Genomic DNA, 17,097 nt, shown 5'->3' on the forward strand with positions numbered 1-17,097 from the left:
TGTACTGCAGGCGTGCACCACCAGGCCTGGCTAATTTTTTTATTTTTGTTTTTTGTAGAGATGGGGGTCTCACTATGTTGCAGGCTGGTATGGAACTCCTGGCCTCAAGCCATCCTCCCGCCTTGGCCCCCCAAAGGTCTGGGATTACAGGTGTGAGCCATCATGTCTGGCCTGAGCATCTTTTTATAAGCTTTAAAACCAAATTAGCTGGGTGTGGTGGCTCATGTCTGTAATCCCAGCTACTCGGGAAGCTAAGATGGGGAGACTGCTTAAGCTGAGGAGTTTGAGGTTACGGTGAGCTGTGATTCTGTCACTGCATTCCAGCCTGGGTAACAGAGTGAGATCCTGTCTAAAAAAACAATCAAAACCAGAAAATGCACACACACAACATCCCCCACCCTCACCAAACAAAACAAAACCAAAAAACCAAACACCAAAAACCACCACCACCAAAAAACAAGAACCAGTTGCATTTTAAAAAACATAAAATGTTGGCCAGGTGCTATGGCTCATGCCTGTAATCCTAGCACTTTGAAAGGCTGAGGCGGGCAGATCACCTGAGGTTGGAAGTTCGAGACCAGCCTGGCTAACACGGTGAAACTCTGTCTCTACTAAAAATACAAAATTAGCTGGGCATGGTGGCATGTGCCTGTAATCCCAGCTACTCGGGAGGTTGAGGCAGGAGAATCACTTGAACCCGGGAGGCGAAGACTGTAGTGAGCCAAGATCATGCCATTGCACTCCAGCCTGCGTGACAGAGCAAGACTCTGTCTCAAAAAAAAAAAAAAAAAAAAGTCTGTTCATAGCCTTTGATCATTTTAAATTTGGTTGTTGACCTGCTATTGATTTCTAAGAGCTCTTTATGTATGAGGGAGATTAGGGGACTAACTCTTGCTCTTATCTGTGATCTGAATTTCAATGTTCCTTTGTCTCTGCTTATGTTTTTTTTCAGGTGGTCAAATAGATCAATTTTTTTTTGGAAAGACTCAAATCTTATTCAGATTTAGTCTGTAGTGCCTGGGACACTGCCTAATGCATTTTGGATGCTCAATAAATATCTGATGAAGAAATGCCCTGCTCCAATTGTTGGCAATATGAATGACTGATTTCCTGAGTAGAAATCGGAGCCCATGTGATATGAAAAAACGAGTAATGCTGGCCAGGCACGGTGGCTCACGCCTGTAATCCCAGCACTTTGGGAGGCCAAGGAGGGTGCATCACAAGGTCAGGAGACCATCCTGGCTAACATAGTGAAACCCCGTCTCTACTAAAAAATACAAAAAATTAGCTGGGTGTGGTGGCGTGCGCCTGTAGTTCCAGCTACTCAGGAGGCTGAGGCAGAAGAATGGCATGAACCCAGGAGGCAGAGCTTGCAGTGAGCCGAGATCGCACCACTGCACTCCAGCCTGGGCCACAGAGCAAGACTCTGTCCCCCCCCCCAAAAAAAGAAAAAAAAAACCACTAGTAATGCTATTTATTATGTGCTATATAAGTTGGAGTGCTTTTGGCTGCAAGTAACTCAGGAAGAAACAACTCAAAATATTTAAACAATAAGGACATTTATTAACTCACATAATACATTTAACCTGATTATCTGTCCTAGGCAGTTATCTTTTTTTTTTTTTGAGACGGAGTCTCGCTCTGTCGCCCAGGCTGGAGTGCAGTGGCCGGATCTCAGCTCACTGCAAGCTCCGCCTCCCGGGTTCATGCCATTCTCCTGCCTCAGCCTCCCGAGTAGCTGGGACTACAGGCACCCACCACATCGCCTGGCTAGTTTTTTGTATTTTTTAGTAGAGACGGGGTTTCACCGTGTTAGCCAGGATTGTCTTGATCTCCTGACCTCGTGATCCACCCATCTCGGCCTCCCAAAGTGTTGGGATTACAGGCTTGAGCCACCGTGCCCGGCCCTAGGCAGTTATCTTTTAAAAATTAAGCAATGCTTTCCTCATGAAAATCTTTGTTGGATTATGCCCTCCACAGCTTCCACTCTAAGAATGTGGATGTTGCCTACAAACGAAGCCAAATAACAGGAAACAGAGTCCAGGGATGCAGAGAAGTAAATTGAATTTTAAAGATGGGTCTTGAGTTCTGCATTTGAAGGGGTCTGAGGTCACACATTCTTGAATCTTTTAGTCAAGTGAGCAGATGAATTCTGTTTTGTTTAAGCCATTTTGATAATGTTTCTGTCATTTGCAATGGAAAAAATCCAAATGGTATCTCTCTGACTTCTAAATCCCTTGGATATGCAAATTCTTTCATCCTTGAGGCCAACCTGGGCACTTCTGTGGGTCTCTATCCTTCTGCTGGGCTGCTCAGGAAGTTCTGGAGTCAAGGTTGGACTTCTGAGAGGCCAAGAATTTTTGTATGTGAGTCCTGAATAGTCCAGTTACTCTAAGAATGTTCTGGAGAGCAGCAACATACTGCTGGGGAAACAGTGAAGTCAAGAAGCTTGGGACCATGAAATCCCATTCATCCATCTATCCATCTATCCACCTAACCACCCATCTGTCCACCTGTCATCCATCCATCCATCCATCCACTCATTCACCTATCCATTCATCCATCCATCCATCCATCCATCCATCCATCCACCCACCATTTATCTACTCATTCACCCATCCATTCAGCCATCCAACATTCATTAAGTGCCATATCTGTGCCAGGCTCTGTGATGGGCAATGAGCATACAGAGATGAGAAAAACACTATCCTTACTCCCCAGAAACTCTGAGTCATCCAGAAGGAATTCAAGTTAAAACTCTTACCTTAAAGACTGTGGACTGTTAGCTTTTGTCAGCACTAGTCTGACATTTACTCATCACAACAAAAAAGTAGTTGATCACTTAAGTAGTTTAATTTCAGGATCAAGGGGAAGATCTGTTTCACCCAAAACCTCCTGTGTGCATGGCTGAAATTCTACTTGTGTTTCAAATGAAATCCTACTAAAAGAAAAAAATTTTCTTAATAAGTAATTTACCCTTTGTTGGACCCTAAACAGAATTTCCCCCGACAGCAGGTTTTGATGGTAGCAGGAAGGGGGAGATGGGTAGATCATGATTATAAGTGGATTCCTGTGTGCAAGGGTGCTAAACAATGGGGAGTCAGGGGGATTCAGGAGTATTCACATCACTGACTCCCAGTGGATGGTTGGTGACTGGGTGGCTCTACTCCAGTCTCTTTATCCACTCCAGCTAGAAGTCAGCTTATCCAGTGAAGCTCCACCACTCATTCTAGAAGAAACCTAAGCTGGCAGATAATAGTGAGGTTGACTCAGGTATTTTAGGCAACATTAAAGATTCTTCACCTCCATTCTACTCTCTATCCATGTAACCATCACACTTCATTTCCATTTAACTTTCCATCCACCTGCCTATTAAACTGTCCTCTCATCCACATACCCATTGTAATATTACTATCAACCACCAACAACTATCAATCATTCCATCCATCTACCCATCCAAACAACCTACTCATTATCCACTAACACACCTAACCATCTATCCATATTTCCTCAAAACCACCCACCCATTCACTCATCCAAACCACCATCTATTCATTCATCTCACCACACAACTATTTGGTTATTGATCCGGTCATCTATCCAATAATCTATCTGTTCATCCATACATCCATGATTTATCCAACTATCCATCTAGTCATCCCAAGTAGGTATCCATTCATTCATCTATCCATCTTTCAGTCACCCAGTTACCCACCCACCTTCCAATTAATCATCTAATCAATCACATAACCAACCATTCATCTACCCACGTACTCAACTATTTAACCCTCCATTTTATCCATTTGTCCTAATGGCCATTCACCCATTTTATCATCCATCTGGCTGTGGTTCCATTTATATTTCCATCCTTCATTCTATCTCATCTATAATGGGATTCTACTTTGTGTCAGGCTCTGTGCTTGATTCTGTGGCTACAGAGATGAAACCAACAGTACTACCCCCTGAGAAGCTCAGAGTCTAGTAAGGGAGTCTATCTGACCCTTGGTAATGGATTTTTTTTTTTTTTTTGAGACGGGGTCTTGCTCTGTCACTCAGGCTGGAGTGCAGCAGTGTGATCATGGCTCACTGCAGCCTCAACCTCCTGGGCTCAAGAGCTCTTCCCACCTCTGCCTCCTGAGTAGTTGGGACTACAGGTGCATGCTATATGTATGCCTGGCTAATTTTTGTATTCTTTGTAAAGATGGGGTTTCACCATCTTGCTCAGGTTGGTCTCAAACTCCCGGGCTCAAGCGACCCACATGTCTTGGCCTCCCAAAGTGTTGGGATTACAGTCATGAGCCACCATGCCTGGCCGATGATAGTTTTCTAACCATCAGAGATTCTAGCTCTGAGACTCCGGTGGTTAAGATCTCCATCTCCAATGACATGGGTCAGCTGACTGATAAGCCAGATTTTACTAACATTAATAAGGAAGGAGCCTATACTCCTGCTTAGCATCCAATTAGATAGACCCAGGTCCTGCATGGTCTACTATGGGTAGTGGCAGTGCTCCAGATATCTTCAGAGCTTCTCCAGATGTCCCTCCTTGCCCCTTACACTGGATCCTTCACTCATATCCCATCCACTGGAAAATGAAGTCCTACCACTGGAATGGGAGTCAGTTGCATTTTCCAGTCCGACCCTCAATTCCCCCAATTCTTTTAATAACAGCTCACTGATTTTCTTTCCCTTGGAGGATCAGCTTCTTCAACTTGCTGTTTGTGACAGAATCCAACCCTAAATCCAGCTCCATGAGCTGCCTAAGCCTCAGATTTGGCCAATGAGTTACAATCCTGAGGCTTTCGCTGCACCACTGTGAAGAAGGTGGTCTCTGTCTGTCTGTGTGGTTCTGCTGAAGGACTCTTAGAGCCATCTTTGCCAGACAGGGAAGAGCCTGCCTGAGAATTAAGGTGAGATGAGAGAAATTCATCTGATCACCTGGATCCAGACAGATACCACCTAAAGTTCCTGGAGACACTTGTCCCTTTGTCCTTCTTCCCCTCCCTCCCTCCCTTCTTCCCTCCCTCCCTTTTTTTCTCCCTCTTCTCCATCCTCCCTCCCCCTACTCCACTTTTCTTGGCTTAAGCCAGTGTGAGTTGGATTTTATTCTTTGCAACTGATAAAGTCCTTAAAAAGGCCAACACATTTGGAAGCCTCGAGTGGTAATAAAGTAACCACATCCTACCCCCACTTCAAAATGTAAACGTGGTTTATTTAATGCCTTTTATCCATCACAAAGCACCCATTCCTTCCCAGCATCCCCCTCTTCCTAGAAAACAAGACGCAGCGTAAGGCACGTGCACTGTCCACATGACGTCAAGTAGGGTCTTTAAAAACAAAACTAAGCAATAGTCTTTTCAGCAGCTCAAACTGCCTCCCTCTCTAATGTTCAAAGAATGATTGTCCCCACAAAGCACAACTTGGAGAAGAGAGTGCTTACATTAGAACTGTGAACCACTCCACATGCCAGTTCAAAAAACAAAACCAAACCAATGACTAAGAAACCCAGCCACACAGGTACAAGAGCATAATTCCGGAGTAATGAGACTAGTCCATAAATTAAAAAGAAGACAAGACAAACCCGTCCCCTCCTCATCACCAGGCCTCCCCCAAGTCGTCAATTCCTTGCTTTTGTTCTGTGAGTCTTACAGAAGAGTCTAGACTCCGAGCCAGCCCTTTGCCCCAAAGTCAAATACTCCGAAGCCAAAGTTGGGTACTTTGCTTCTCGGAACCCTCATTTGGACTGATGGACGGCTTCTGAGATGGTCACTGGACACAACGTCTTGGCTGTGGGGCCCCTGCCTGGTGTCCAGCATCTGGGTCTCTGGAGTTCTCGGTGGGGAGGTGGGGAAGGCGAGGGGGTCTGAGGGTGAGATGGTAGGTGGAGATGCTGATCCTGCTATAAATACTCCAGCTCCAGGGCGTGCCTCAGTGCCTCCAGGTCCGCGTGGCAGGATATCCGCCAGAAAGGCATATTGTGCTGAAACACAGAACAGCAGCCACAAGGTTACGCCCCTGCCCCCGTCCCTGGATCCCACGCCCATGGTTAGACGGCATGTGAGAAGTCAACCCAGTTAAGTCTAGCACGTGGGGACTTCCCAAACTATGAGGCACTTGACGTTGCTGGCAGACCCACATCCAGCCAGTACCCACCAGTATGGCCAACCATTTCTATTCACTCAGAGCCTGCTCTGACGGGCTCATCCAGCACTGCCCAGCGTGTTCACTGTTGGACCCTCCTGCCTCTGTTGGTACTATCGTGGTCTTAGGCGGTACACTGACATGGTGTTAAATTGTGCAGTGGGAAAGCAATTCCTTTTTGAAAATCTGTTCTTGCCTGGGCACTGTGGCCCATGCTTGTAATCCCAGCACTTTGGGAGGCTGAGGCAGGAGGATTGCTTGAGGCCAGGAATTGGAGGCTGCAGTGCTCTGAATCCTGTTACTTCAAGAAGAAAGTCACAGCTCGGTGCTGGAACCCCTCCCCAACATTTGTCAATCTCCACTGTGAACAAACAGAGCTGGTCTTGGAGGGTCTTGAGCAGGCTCCTGTAGCTATAGCCAGGTCAGGATGACACTAATTTGTTTTCTTAACAGCTTTTGTTTTTATCTTTTCCTTTTCTTTGCAGCAGGCGGTACTTGCTTCAAGTTATTGTCAGGATAGGGAGTTTTTTTCTTTTCTTTTTTTCTTTTTGTTGAGACAGGGTATCCCTCTGTTGCCCAGGCTAGAGTGCAGTGACATGATCTCTGCTCACTGCAGCCTCAACCTCCCAGGCTCAAGTGATCCTCCTACCTCAGCCTCCCAGGTAGCTGGGACTACAGATGCATGCCACCACATCTGGCTGATTTTTGTATTTTTTGTAGAGATAGGGTTTCACCATGGTGCCCAGGCTGGTCTCAAACTACTGGGCTCAAGCGATCCACCCACCTCAGCCTCCCAAAGTGTTGGGATTACAGGCATGAGCCATCGTGCCCAGCTGAATTTCGTTTCATTAATTTTTTTTTAATTTTAGAGATGGAGTCTTGGTTTGTTGTCCATGCTGCAATGAAGATCATGGCTCACTGCAGCCTTGAGCTCTTGGGCTCAGCTGATCTTCCTGACTCAGCCTCCTGGGTAGCCAGGGACATATCTAGATAAATAGGAAAAAGGAAGGATGCAGGACAAATTGTGTGTGTGTGTGTGTATATATATATGTGCATGTATATGGAGGAAAGAATGCTGGGGTTTCTCAGTAGTTTAAAGGATAAGACTACCTTAGGAAGAATGTAAAGAAATCATTAAGGCAGGTGTAAATAAAATGTCATGGGAGCCAGCCAGAGGAAGCAGTCTCTTTTTTGGTAGAAGTGAATGGGGTGGGGATGTCTCAGGGGAGAAGAGGCGCATGAGACCCAGACCTTGAAGAATGAATGAGGAGGCCAGGCGCGCTGACTCACACCTGTAATCCCAGGACTTTGGGAGGCCAAGGTGGGCGGATCACCTGAAGTCAGGAGTTTGAGACCAGCCTGGCCAACATGGTGAAACCTGTCTCTACTAAAAATACCAAAAATTAGCTGGGTGTGGTGGTGGGCACCTGTAATCCCAGCTACTTGGGAGGCTGGGGCAGGAGATTAGCTTGAACCCAGGAGGCGGAGGTTGCAGTGAGCTGAGATCGCGCCATTGCACTCCATCCTGGGCAACAAGAGTGAAACTTCAACTCAAAAAAATAAAAAATAAAAAAAGAATGAGTGCTTCGTAGTTAGCAGGCCACTGAAGGGAAGGGCATCCCAGGTTGAGCATCCCTGGGCGAGCAAATGAAGATATATAAAGGTGCAAGGGGCAGACCCCAGTGGGGTGTTCTCACAGGTCACAAACACTTATGAGGCATTCACTGGAGACTCAGATAAACCCACAGATAAGAAACAAGATAAGTTCATCTCCTGGTAAGTGCTAGGAAGGAAACAGAACGAGAGATAGGGTAGGAAGCAGCGATGTCTGTCTACTTTTGAGAGCTGGGTCAGGAAAGGAAAGGCCTCTCCAGGCAGTGCCATTTAAGCAGGCCCTGGCAAAGATGTGGGGGAACGTGGGGGCAGGTAGAAGACACAGCAAGTGCAAAGGCCGCAGGAAGGTTGAGCTTGGAATGTAATGCTCATTGCTGCACTGCATGGCTCTTGGCACATAGTAGGTGCTCAAGAAATATTTGTAGAAGGACTGAAAAGAGGAAGAGAGGGAGGGGGAAAAAAAAAGGTAAGTTTCTCAAGCAAAGTGCTCTGAATGTATCCTTTTCTCTTTGTTCTATAGTTTCTAAATAATTCCCAACTCAAGGGAAGCAGAAAACCATCTCCTGTGGGGGCAGCTCTCATCTCTTCAGCACCTTCTCACTGCCCTAGCATTCCCACCCTGCCCTCATCCCGGCCAAGCCTTCCTTTCTTTACAAAGATAGATTCTGGTTGTCACCTGGCCAATCCTGCCCTATTTAAAGAGTGTAATTTTGGCTGGGTGTGGTGGCTCACACCTGTAATCCCAGTACTTTGGGAGGCTGAGGTGGGCGGAACACCTGAGGTCAGGAGTTCGAGACCAGCCTGGCCAACATGGCAAAACCCCATCTTCACTAAAATTACAAAAAATTAGCCAGATGTGGTGGCTCATGCCTGTAATCCCAGTTACTTAGGAGGCTGAGGCACGCGAATCGCTTGAACCCGGGAGGCAGAGGTTGCAGTGTGCCGAGATCACGCTACTGCACTCCAGCCTGGGCGACAGAGCGAGACTCTGTCTCAAAAAAAAAAAAAAAAAATAAAGTGTGATTCATTTTTCTGGGAGAGAATGAGCAAAGGTGGAAGAAAGAGAATGTTCCAGCTGCCTTTACCCCAGGCTTAAAGACTCCACATGCCAGTGGATTCATCACTCGTGGAGAGGCGGAGACAAGTGACCCACTAAAATGGAGATATTAACAACACTGTCAGCAGAAACAGGCGAAGCCTCTGGTCCTGCAGCCATATTTCACACCGCTCAGGTATCCGGTGGCCTGGGCTAATGACTTCCACGTGTCAGGCTGAGAGAATGGCTGGTGGAGAGTGTTTCTCACTAACGTTCTAGGGCTTCTGCCTCAGACACTGGGACTTTCACAAGAGCTCTGTGTGTGGCGGGTGTGTACCTAGTCTTCTTTGGCGGACTCTACTCTTGTCTGACTAGCTCAGGGGTGAAAACCAACTGTGTTTGAAACTGTAAGTCCGTCTCCTCCCTGCCAGGCGTTTGGAGCATGACACAGGCAGGTTTGCATGTGCCAGATGTGTGACTTTAGGCAAATTAATTAACCTCTCTGAGTGTCAAACTCTGTCATCTATAAAATGGGGTGTGGCCGGGCACACGCCTATAATCCTAGCTTTCTGGAAGGCCGAGGTGGACAGATTGTTTGAGTCCAGGAGTTTGAGGCCAGCCCAGGCAACATGGCAAAACCCCATCTCTACAAAAAAAAAAAAAAAAAAAAAAAAAAAAATTAGCCAGGTATGGTGGTGCCTGTCCGTAATCCCAGCTACTTAGAGGCGGAGGTGGGAGGATCGCTTGAGTCCCGTAGGTAGAGGCTGCAGTAAGCTGAGATTGTGCCACTGCACTCCAGCCTAGGTGCCAGAGTGAGACACTATCTCTAAAAAAAAAAAAAAGAAAAAAAAAAAAAAGGGATGCAACGATACCCACTTTGTAGGAGTTTTTGGAGGACTGAACACAATGGTGATGTTAGCAATAAAGTTATGGTGGTGAAGGGCATGGGGTTAGGCCAGCACCTCCAGATGCCAGCCCACAGCCTGGCCACACACCAGTCAGTGTGACTGACCCTGGCAGCTGCCCTCAAGATCCCTCTCCCCTTCTCTCTCAGAAAGAGCTCATTTCTCAGCGGGGCTCATGGCGGCTGACAATAGAGACCGTATCTTCCAGGAAAGGGGAGGAGCTTTCCAGGTAGAGGGAACAGCGCCTGCAAAGCCTTCTAAGCTCCTCTCTCCCCAGGCCCTCTCCCAGGACCCCAGGGCTTCCCTCTTCTTCTGGGTTTCATCTGCTGAGACCCTAAACATTTTTGCATTTCCTTGGGATTTGCTGCCAGGCAGAGATGGGGGAAACCAGGTCCCCCTAATTAAGCTCTCTGACATTAACAATCCACTTCCCAGGCCTCCGGGTGGGGGGTGGCAGCCTCTCTGGGGCACTGTTGACAGGTCCAGACCCAGGACTTTGGCAGCTGTTTCTTTTCCAAGAACAGAGATGTGGCCACCAGAACCCCCCGCCCTCTCCTCATGGGCCCAAGATCACAAATGCAGGATTTTCTTTTTCATTAGCTTAATGCTGTCTTTATTAACTGGGAAGGGTTCCTGGAACATATGATCAGTAAGTATTAAATAAAACACACACATGTGCACTGGCCCCCCACCAGCCTGCCCCGTCGGAACGTCTCTAGGCTCCCGAACAGTTGTCCCAGAAACAATCCAGGGCTACCAGGGGCGGCAGCCAGAGGCAGAGAGGGGGATTTGTAGAAGGAAATTACTCAGGATGCTTCTGCGATTTGCAAATGGAATGGACCGGCAAGCAAGGAGCCTGGGAAGGAGGACCCAGCCAGCCACGGGGAGTGGTGGAAATCTTGGAAGGAGCCCTTGTAAGGCCACGAGGGGTGCTCATAAGAGCAGGAAAACGCAGTTGGAGAGGCGGAAGAAGTACCTTTTTTGCTCCTTGCTCCTCTTCCACACCATCACCGATCACCACGTAGACAGCTTTTCTGCCGAATCTCTGCATTATCCTCTCGAAGCAGCTCTCCTTCCCTGCAAGCACACAGGAAGGGAAGAAAAAACGCTCTGTGAGGACCCAGATTGCAGCCAATACCCGCTCATTAAGAGCTTGGTGCCTGCAGCTGTGCTCCCAAAGGCCCGGTATTCATCATTTCGTTCTTGAGCAAACTTCTGAGGTCAGCACTGTTGTCGTCCCCCCGTGAAGGACGATGACAGCCGGAAACACAGTGAGGGTCAGTAGCTTGCCCAGGACAACACAGCAGGAGGAGGCAGTGCAGGGCTTAGAGCAGGCTCTGGAGTCTCTGCAGCTGTCCGATGTTGAAGTGGCCATGGACGCACAACCATCTGAATGCACTTGATACCGCTGCGCTGGAGACTGTTGTTTGTTTTGCTTTGTTTTGCTTTGTTTTGGTTTGAGACACTGTCTTGCTCTGTCACCCAGGCTGGAGTGCAGTGGCGCCATCTCAGCTCACTGCAACTTCCACCTCCTCGGTTCAAGCGATTCTCCTCCCTCAGCCTCCTGAGTAGCTGGGATTACAGGCACGCATCATCACACCTAGCTAATTTCTGTATTTTTTAGTAGAGATGGGGTTTCACCATGTTAGCCAGGCTGGTCTCGAACTCCTGGCCTCAAGTGATCTGCCCGCCTCGGCCTCTCGAAGTGCTGGGATTACAGGCATGAGCCGCCGCACCCAGCCAGGTTAACCTTTTTTTAATTTTTATTTTATTTTTGAGATGGAGTCTCCCTCTTGTTGCCCAGGCTGGAGTGCAATGGCCCAGTCTCGGCTCACTGCAACCTCTGCCTCCTGGGTTCAAGCGACTCTCTTGCCTCAGCCTTCCGAGTACCTGGGATTACAGGTACCCACCACCACGCCCTGCTAATTTTTTTGTTTTTAGTAGAGATGAGGTTTCACCATGTCGGTCAGGCTGGTCTTGAACTGCCTGACCTCAGGCAGTCCTCCTGCCTTGGCCTCCAAAAGTGCTGGGATTATAGGCGTGAGCCATCACGCCTGGCCATCTTAACCATTTTTTTTTTTTTTTTTGAGACAGAGCCTCTCTGTGTTACCCAGGCTGGAGTGCAGTGGCGCGATCTTGGCTCACTGCAAGCTCTGCCTCCCGGGTTCATGCCGTTCTCCTGCCTCAGCCTCCCGAGTAGCTGGGACTACAGGTGCCCGCCACTATGCCTGGCTAATTATTTTGTTTTGTATTTTTAGTAGAGACAGGGTTGCACCGTGTTAGCCAGGATGGTCTCAATCTCCTGACCTCGTGATCTGCCTGTCTTGGCCTCCCAAAGTGCTGGGATTACAGGCGTGAGCCACCGCGCCCAGCCCATCTTAACCATTTTTAAGTGTATAGTGCATGGCCAGGTGTGGTGGCTCATGCCTGTAATCCCAGCACTTTGGGAGGCCGAGGCAGATGGATCACCTGAGGTCAGGAGTTTGAGACTAGCTTGGCCAACATGGTGAAATCCCGTCTCTACTAAAAATACAAAATTAGCTGGGTGTGGTGGTGCGCACCTGTAATCCCAGCTACTCAGGAGGCTGAGGCAGGAGAACCACTTGAACCCAGGAGGCAGAGGTTGTGGTGAGCCGAGATTGCACCATTGCCCTCCAGCCTGGGCAACAAGAGAGAAACTCCATCTTAAAAAAAAGAAAAAGGGTTAAGATGGTGAAAATTTTATATTATTTAATATTAACCACAATTAAAATTTAAAAAAGAGATTCGAAATAAACCTGCAAAAGTACTTGACATATGCAGGAAAAATGGGAAAAATGAAAAGACAGTATATCTTGTTGAAAAATATTCAACAGGCCGGGCGCGGTGGCTCAAGCCTGTAATCCCAGCACTTTGGGAGGCCGAGACGGGCGGATCACGAGGTCAGGAGATCGAGACCATCCTGGCTAACACGGTGAAACACCGTCTCTACTAAAAAATACAAAAAACTAGCCGGGCGAGGTGGCGGGCGCCTGTAGTCCCAGCTACTTGGGAGGCTGAGGCAGGAGAATGGCGTGAACCCGGGAGGCGGAGCTTGCAGTGAGCTGAGATCCGGCCACTGCACTCCAGCCTGGGTGACAGAGCGAGACTCCGTCTCAAAAAAAAAAAAAAAAAAAAAAAAAAAAGAAAAATATTCAACAACCATTTTGGCCCTTATTACTATAATTTTAAAATCAAAAGGCACTTTTACATAATGTTTGGCCCTAGAACTTCAGTAAAACCAAAACTGTTTCAAGAAAATGCTGCCAAAGTACTGTAAGTCATTTTTTTTTTTTTGCTCTAGAGAAAAAACAATGGAAAAAGTTTCTAATTAAAGATATTTTGGCACGGTGGCTCATGCCTGTAGTCCCAGTACTTTGGGGGGCTGAGGTGGGAGGATTGCTTGAGGCTGGGAGTTGAAGGCTGTAGTGAGCTATGATCTCACCACTGCATTCCAGACTGAGTGACAGTCCGAGTCACTCAGCTATGGACTACATTTCCCAGCTTCCTTGGCAGCTACCTGTGGCCACATGACTAAGCTGGGGCTAACAGGAAGTGAGTAGAACGTAATGTGCATAGCCTTCTGAGCTTGGCCTTCAAATATCAGACCCACTAGAATGACGACAGGCTAGGACTCTGATTTGATCCTATACATGAGAATAAAACCGTAAGGAATGGTGGAAAAATAAAACGGGAGAGACCTGGGTTTCTGGATATCTTTGAGGACAGGGTCACCCCACCAGCCTGGATCACTCACTTCTGTCTGTTCTACTAGGGAGAAAACAGCTTTGACTCTTTTGCAAGCCCTTGCATTTGGGGTGTGTTTGTTACAGCAGCTTTGCCTGTATCTGAACTCATACAGACACTTTGGAAAACTGTGGTCCTAACCAATTTCTTTAGAAGCAGAAGTTAAGGCATGTGGTCTGTGGGGGCTGTTTTGGGGATCTGAGTCATGGCCATAGGCGAATTCCATCCATTTCCCCAGTGTCATGTTCCTTAAACATCCCATTCCCAAGATGGAAAGCTAACCCTACCCTCCATCCCTGTATTACCCCCAAGGTGTGGCTTCTCCCTACCTGTCTTGGTTGCACTGTAGATGTTCTCAATAGGAAACACAGACCCCAGGCCATATAGCAGGACTTTGGCCAGGGCAGGAATTAGTTGAGTGGTGGTGACCAGCACATTGACACAGTTGGGCCTAAGGACAAAGGAGATTGTGGATCAGAACTCAGAGGGACCACAAGGCCAGCCTCCTCCTGCTGCATGAGCCTGCAGTTGGCAGGAAATCTGATAGGTTTGGAGGCTGTGGCTGTCATCTTCAGGCATGTTAGGGCCCAAGGATTCTCAGGCTCTTCCTCTCTTATAAGCCTGAAGCTGCCTGACATGGCGAAATGTAGTATGGGGGGAATAGTAGTATGGGGTGAATACTTTTCTTATATAAAAAGCAAATGTTTATTGCAAGGGCCATACATTTAAATAGTTGCAGGTAATGTAAATGAGAGATATGGAAAAAGTGTAGGCCAAAAGGGAGAGGTGAGGACTGGAGTAAGCTGGAGCCTGAATGCCAGTTCTCATCTTTTGGGAGAATTCAGAAACCTGGAAACCTGTTGGGCCCTGAAAAGTCTCTGCAGCTATTAGCTCAGCTATGCTCTAAGGTATCCACTGAGCCTTGTGCACTTAAGCTTTATTAAATATTTGGGCTGGGCATGGTGGCTCATGCCTGCAATCCCAGCACTTTGGGAGGCCGAGGTGGGTGGATCACCTGAGCTCAGGAGTTCAAGACAAGCCTGATCAACATGGTGAAATCCCATCTCTACTAAAAATACTGAGGCTGAGGCAGAATTGCTTGAACCTGGGAGGGAGAGGTTGTGGTGAGCCGAGATCACGCCACTGCACTCCAGCCTGGGGGACAGAGTGAGACTCTGTCTCAAAAAAAAAATTGGAAAGTGTGCAAGTGAGAATTTGAGGAGTCCAATTCTCCTAAGTGTGGACATGCAGGAGCCACCACTGTCTACTGCAAGAAAGTTCAGTGTCACAGAGGAAAACAGGGGCTGCCACTTGCCGGGAGTTGATGAGGTTTAGTGCCTTCAGGGAGTGGGTCAGCCAGAGGTCTGTGAGAGCTTCCAGCTCGGCTCGGAGCTGTAGCCAGGTCTCCCTTTTGGGAGCACCTATCAACCCTGTGGACAAAGGAAATAAAGATGTAGTCATCATACTAGAAAGATCTGGGGGACACAGGTAGGGAACAGGAATCTAGCTACTGTACCCTGAAGGTTAAAATGATATCCAAAGTAAACTTCAATCCAGTGGCTTCTCTTAATATTATCCTGAGATCAATAGATTGATAGATTAATCCATCTACTGACTGATCCACACATCCACCCACCCACCCATCCATCCATCCATCCATCCATCCACCCACCCACCCACCCACCTATCCACCCATCCATTCACCCAATATCCTTCCATCCACCCATCCATCCATCCACCCAATATCCATCTATCCATCCTATCCATCCATCCATCCATCCATCCACCCACCTACCCACCCACCCACCTATCCACCCATCCATTCACCCAATATCCTTCCATCCACCCATCCATCCATCCACCCAATATCCATTCATCCACCCATCCATCCATCCATCCATCCACCCATCCATCCATCCACCCACCTATCCACCCATCCATCTACCTACCCACCTATCCACCCATCCATCCACCCAATATCCATCTATCCATCCATCCACCCACCCACCCACCCATCAATCTACCCACCCATCCACCCACCCACCTATCCATCCATCCACCCATCCACCCATCTACCCCCACATCCATCCATCCACGCATCCAACAAAAAATTCAGGAGTGCCTTCTAGGTGCTTGATATTGTAATAGGCACTGAATATACAGATATAAACAAAAATATGCAGATTATAGAGCTTATATTGTTATGGTAGAGACAGGGGATTAATAACATAAAAAAAAGATGAACATTTTTGAGTGCTTATTATGTGCCGGGCTCTGCTTTTAACACTATTTATTTCATTCTCACAATGACACTATAGGTGGACACCATTTTTATTTCTATATTTTTAGGTAAAGAAACAGGCTTTGTGATGTTGACTGACTTGCTCACCATAGGGAGAAAATAATGGACACAGGTCCGGCACCCAGGCAGCTGGCTTCCAGAGCCACCCTGTGGGTATTTCTCAACCTGCCATTCTCTCAGCCTTCAGTAGCTTTAAGATAAAGTTCAAAATCCCCAGCAACATGATCCTGTCCCTACTGAGTTTCATCTCCTGCTGCTGTCTTTCCATTCCAGCCTGGAGGCCTCCTGTTTGTTCCCTGAAACACCAAGTGGTCTCTTGCCCCAGGACCTTTGCACATCTCATTTCAGAACCTGGACCACTCTTCTGACATCTTCTGCTTTTGCTTGGCTAAATCCTTCACACTCTGCATTTGGGCCTCATCTTTTTTTTTTTTTTTTTTTTTTTGAGACAAGGTCTTGCTCTGTCACCTAGGCTGGAGTTCAGTGGTGTGATCACAGCTCACTGCAGCCTCAGTCTCCTAGGCTCAAACAATCCTGCAATCCTTCCACCTTAGCCTCCTGAGTAGCTGGAACTACAGATGCCTGTCACCATGTCTGGCTAATTTTTGTATTTTTCTTTTTCTTTTTTTTTTTTTTTTTTTTTGAGACGGAGTCTCGCTCTGTCACCCAGGCTGGAGTGCAGTGGCCGGATCTCGGCTCACTGCAAGCTCCGCCTCCCAGGTTCACGCCATTCTCCTGCCTCAGCCTCCCGAGTAGCTGGGACTATAGGCGCCCGCCACCTCGCCCGGCTAGTTTTTTGTATTTTTTAGTAGAGACGGGGTTTCACGGTGTTAGCCAGGATGGTCTCGATCTCCTGACCTCGTGATCCGCCCGTCTCGGCCTCCCAAAGTGCTGGGATTACAGGCGTGAGCCACTGCGCCCGGCCGAATTTTTGTATTTTTCATAGAGGTGGGGTCTTGCTATGTGGCCCAAACTAGTCTTGAACTCCTGGCCTCAAGCAATCCTGCCTTGGCCTCCCAAAGTGCTGGAATTACAGGTGTGAACCTCTGCATCCTGCCTTAAGGCCTCATCTTAAATGTGGTTTGCTCTGGAAGGTCTAACCTGATCTCTCCAGGCTGGGTCAGGTCCCTCTAGTTTATATTCTCCCAACACACTGTAGCTCTTCTTCACAACACTTCTCACAACTCTAATTTTAAGTGTATCTGTGTGACAATGTGTTTGGCATCTGCCTTGGCCACTAGGCTATTCACTCTAGGGCAGAGGGCAGGGACCGAGTCGGTCTTGTTTGCCACCATAGCAGCGGTTTCTGTAGCAGGGGCTGGCCCGTGCTTGGT

At 47.8% G+C, this 17,097-nt stretch overlaps 1 protein-coding gene across 2 annotated transcripts in view; it reads right to left on the reverse strand.

Annotated features, from left to right (window-relative positions):
* Window positions 1-5,191: 5,191 nt before the first annotated feature.
* EYA2 (EYA transcriptional coactivator and phosphatase 2) overlaps window positions 5,192-17,097 on the reverse strand; it is a 300,174-nt gene continuing 288,268 nt past the window's right edge. For both annotated transcript variants that reach the window (XM_050745166.1, XM_050745165.1), the window contains 4 exons: window positions 14,777-14,891; window positions 13,791-13,912; window positions 10,673-10,773; window positions 5,192-5,980 (listed from right to left, as the gene is read on the reverse strand). In XM_050745166.1, coding sequence (XP_050601123.1) covers window positions 5,900-5,980; window positions 10,673-10,773; window positions 13,791-13,912; window positions 14,777-14,891 — 419 coding nt within the window. In that variant the 3' untranslated portion in view covers window positions 5,192-5,899. The remainder of the gene's footprint in view (window positions 5,981-10,672; window positions 10,774-13,790; window positions 13,913-14,776; window positions 14,892-17,097) is intronic.

Source organism: Macaca thibetana, chromosome 10 (genome assembly GCF_024542745.1).
Source record: "Macaca thibetana thibetana isolate TM-01 chromosome 10, ASM2454274v1, whole genome shotgun sequence".
Taxonomy (NCBI): Eukaryota; Metazoa; Chordata; class Mammalia; order Primates; family Cercopithecidae; genus Macaca; species Macaca thibetana.